The 4380-nt window shown below is 36.0% G+C and overlaps 1 protein-coding gene across 1 annotated transcript; it reads left to right on the forward strand.

The window, feature by feature from the left end:
* The first annotated feature begins 554 nt into the window (after window positions 1-554).
* LOC148766343 (uncharacterized) lies at window positions 555-4060 on the forward strand. Its single transcript, XM_088827244.1, has 2 exons — window positions 555-1841; window positions 3404-4060. The coding sequence occupies exons 1-2, from the start codon at window positions 555-557 to the stop codon at window positions 4058-4060; spliced, it is 1944 nt and encodes a 647-aa protein (XP_088683370.1).
* Window positions 4061-4380: the final 320 nt, after the last annotated feature.

Genomic DNA, 4380 nt, shown 5'->3' on the forward strand with positions numbered 1-4380 from the left:
GATTAGTATTACAATAGGAATATATTAATTTGAATTTGATTTGTAATGAGTAATGACAATGTTTTATTAAAGGGTCATATTTTCGGGATCTTTACTTTTGCAGTTTCCGACTTCTTTCTTCACAGTCGTTTTGAAAACCTTTTAAACAAACAAAATATAATATTGTTTCAAAGACGAACATCTCCGATTCCTAGGGTTTCGATTCTTCTTTGAAGTCCTCAATTTTGTGAAGAATATTGATAATTCTCTCTTCCTTATGATTACTATTGTTTCATTAAGTCTAATTCTAGTAATCGAAATAATTATATGGCAGTCAAGTTAGACATTAGTAAAGCATACGATTGGATTGAATGGTTATTTTTGAGAAAAAATCTTTGTCGTTTGGGCTTTTGTCGGGGTTTGTTGATCTTATGATGTTGTGTATCTCTTCTGTCTCGTACTCATTTCTCTTTAATGGTTCACAATTTGGCTCGCTTCGCCCATCTAGAGGTATTCGGCAAGGCGACCCTTTGTCCACATATATGTTTATATGTTGTGTAGAATCTTTAATTACTATGGTTCACAAGGCAGTTAATGAAGGTAATTTTCATGGAATTAAAATTGCTCCATCAGCTCCCACAATTTCCAATTTGTGCTTCACGGACGACACTCTCCTGTTTTGTAAAGCTTCTGAAGCCGATGCGATTACTATGAAAAACATTCTAGATCAATACGCAAGGATTTCGGGACAAGAGATTAATTTTGAAAAGACTAATGTGTGTTTTTGTCCGACAACTTCCGCGGCTTTGAAGGAGAGTATTTGTAATATTTTGGGTTTCCAAGTGGTGGATCGACATGAAAAATACTTAGGTATGCCTGCCTCGATGGGAAGAACAAGAAAAGAAATTTTTAGTTTTCTTCGCGATCGTATTTGGGCACGTATTAAAGGATGGGGTGAGAAACAACTCTCAAATTCCGGAAAAGAGGTTCTTATTAAGGCTGTTTTGCAAGCAATTCCGACATATATGATGAGTTGCTTTATGTTACCGGTGGGCCTCATTAATGATCTGGAATCGGCTATCCGAAGGTTTTGGTGGGGAAACGGAAAGGACAGGAAGATGCCGTGGCTAGCGTGGAATAGAATGTGCATGTCGAAAGCTGATGGTGGTCTTGGATTTCGGGATTTGCGTAGTTTCAATATAGAACTATTAGCCAAACAAACCTGGAGAATTTTAAATTACCCTCACCTTCTTTTATCCAAAATTCTGGAAGCTCGTTATTTCTCCAATGGTGAAGTTCTCACGGCTGAATTAGGTTCGCGGCCTTCAGCGACTTGGCGGAGTTTAGTTAAGGCGCGATCTCATTTGTTCAAAGGTTTAAGAAAGAGAATTGGTGATGGCTCAAGCACATCTATTTGGGCGGACCCATGGCTCGGTGACGATGGAAATTTCAAAGTTATTACTCGAAGACCTATGCACTCGTCTTTCCCAGATAGAGTCGAAGACTTAATTGACCCGACTTCAAAGTCGTGGGATATTTCGATTATTAATGAGCAGTTTTGGCCAGTGGATCGAGAACGTATTCAGGCTATCCCAATTGGATGTTCATATGTAGCGGACAAATGGATTTGGCACTACACGAAGGACGGAAAGTTTACGGTGAAGTCGTGTTATCACCTCGCCCTAGCAACAACACACGGCTATCATGCTAATAGGGGTCCAGCGAATGAATCGTCGAGTGGATTATCAAGAAGAAGATGGAAGAACATATGGAATTTGGCACTTCCCCCGAAAATTCGTATGTTTCTTTGGAGGGCCTGTTCTGATATACTCCCCACACAAGCCGAGCTGTTTAGAAGAAAGGTTGCCACCTCTCCAATGTGCAACCATTGTGGGAGAGAGTGGGAGACACCTATGCACGTCTTTCTCCGTTGTCGAGGCATAGAAAAAATATGGAAGTCACACCCTTTTGGCATTATAGGGCAGCCAAAACCAGTGTCTATGTGGGATTGGAGGGAAAATTACATTTTTCGTCCTCATACTTTACTCACTTTTCCAAAACTGTCCCTAAACATTTTGGAGTTACAATAGTAGTCCTTAATCATGCCATTTTTTGACAGAATTGGTCCGCCGTTAATTTTTGCCGTTAAGTTGGATGGAAAATGGCATGTGCCTCTCACATGCCTTCAATTTACAACACTACATGAAAATGGACTTTCAACAACACGCATTGCATCTTGTTAAAACATATTTTTTTTAATTATTATTTTTAATTAATTAATATAAAAACCAAATCACGTAAATTCCAAAAAAATCAACTCATTCCGGAAATATTGTTTAAAAAATCAAAATATAGTTTAAAATTTTAAAATATTGTTCCAAAATCGCCATTTTGGGAATTCAATTAAAATATATCGTTTCTAACCAAAATAAAAAAAACCCGATAGGAATTGGGGAATTAGAAATCTCCATTCCAATTTTCACCTCTAGTCAATTCCAAAAATCCCAATTGTGAGACAATATGTCGAGTTTTAAATCATTCAATATGAGTGAAAATTGGAAAGGAGTTTTCTTATGCCGCCTAGTTTGATCGAATTTTTATTTTATTTTAAAATAATATTTTCATTCAATTTCCAAAAAAATCGATTTTAACTTATTTCTTTAGACAATATTATGATTTTTAAACAATATTTCTGAATTTATTTTGAAAAAAGTATCGAGTTTTAGATTATTACATAAGGGTGAAATTTGGAACGGAGTTTTCTTACTCCGCCTATTACGATCAGGTTTTTATTTTATTTAAAACAATAATTTTCATTTGGATTTAAGAAATTCCGGTTTTAAAACATTATATTATTATTTTATACAATACTTCTAAAAATATTTGGAAATAATATATCGAGTTTTACATTATTAAATTAGGGTGAAGATTGAAATGGAGGTTTCTTATCCCACCTATTCGGATCGAATTTTTATTTTATTTTGAAACAATGTTTTCATTTGAATTCCGAAAATCTTGATTTTGAAAGCAATATTTCATTTTTTTAAACAATGTTTCAATTGTTTAAATATTATTTCTGAAAATATTATAAAACAATATATATCGATTTTGCTTTTTTGGATGTTATATAATTTCGAATTTCAATCAAGTTTTAATTATGAAAAATATGTTTTAACAAGAGGCAATGCGTGTTGTTGAAACTCCATTTTCATGTAGTGTTGTAAATTGAAGGCATGTGAGAGGCACATGTCATTTTCCATCCAACTTAACGGCAAAAATAACGGCGGACCAATTCTGTCAAAAAATGGCATGATTAAGGACTACTATTGTAACTCCAAAATATTTAGGGACAGTTTTGAAAAAGTGGGTAAAGTATGAGGACGAAAAATGTAATTTTCCCTGGGATTGGATAACTCAATGGCAGCAACGGTTAACAGAGGATTCCTTTCTCTTGGCGGTCGTCGTAGTGTGGAAAGCTTGGGAGTCAAGAAGTCGAGAGATGCATGGAGAGCAAGGGATGGCGACGGACGATTTTATTAACTGGGGTCTGACTTTTCTCAATTTGTATCAACAAGCACAACTTCCACGTACTCCCATACAGCAACGCGCTCTTCCAACGGAGTGGAAACCGCCTCGAGAAGGAATAATTAAACTGAATTTTGATGCAGCTCTTCCAGCTAGAACAGACCATTATTCGGTGTCTGTGATAGCTCGAGATTGGCGGGGTGACTGTATTTTTTGGGCAGCTAGAAGCTTTAGAGGCCGACCAAGGGCAATCGACTGTGAAGCTCACGCTGCACTCTTCGCATTGACTAGAGCCAAAGAGGAAAGTTGGCCATCAATTATTCTGGAAGGAGATTGCCTCAAAGTTGTCGAAGCTCTTCGAGGAGAGGATGCTCAATCATGCTCGTTTGGCGCTTATGTCGAAGATTGCTGGTGTGTGGCTAAATGTTTTGAAAGTTGTGTCTTTGATTTTGTTAATCGTTCGGGAAACATTTTAGCTCATCTTATAGCTAAAAATTATGGTGACACTTGTAACGAATGTTATACCCTTCCTTCAAATCTGGCAAGGTATGCCTAAATAAAGTTATTTTTTCCTCAGGAAAAAAAAACAAAAAAAAGAAACCCCCATTATGTTATGGGTTGATTTACATGGAATATATATAGAGAAGTAATACGAGGTAATAGAGTTTGACTAGGTAACTAAATCCTAACTAATCTAGGTAATCGAATCATAATAGAATCCTAATATTCTATAATATCTAATAAGATAATATACTCTAATAATTACATTTAGAGAACTTGGTTGGGGGTTTGATATTTTACAGTTTCAGAAAGACAAGTATTTTGTATTATTATAGACACAGAGAATACATGAGATTTGAGGATCTCGAATCGGGG

The sequence above is a fragment of the Erythranthe guttata genome, chromosome 12 (assembly GCF_056151865.1).
Source record: "Erythranthe guttata isolate IM_541 chromosome 12, IM_541, whole genome shotgun sequence".
Lineage (NCBI taxonomy): Eukaryota > Viridiplantae > Streptophyta > Magnoliopsida > Lamiales > Phrymaceae > Erythranthe > Erythranthe guttata.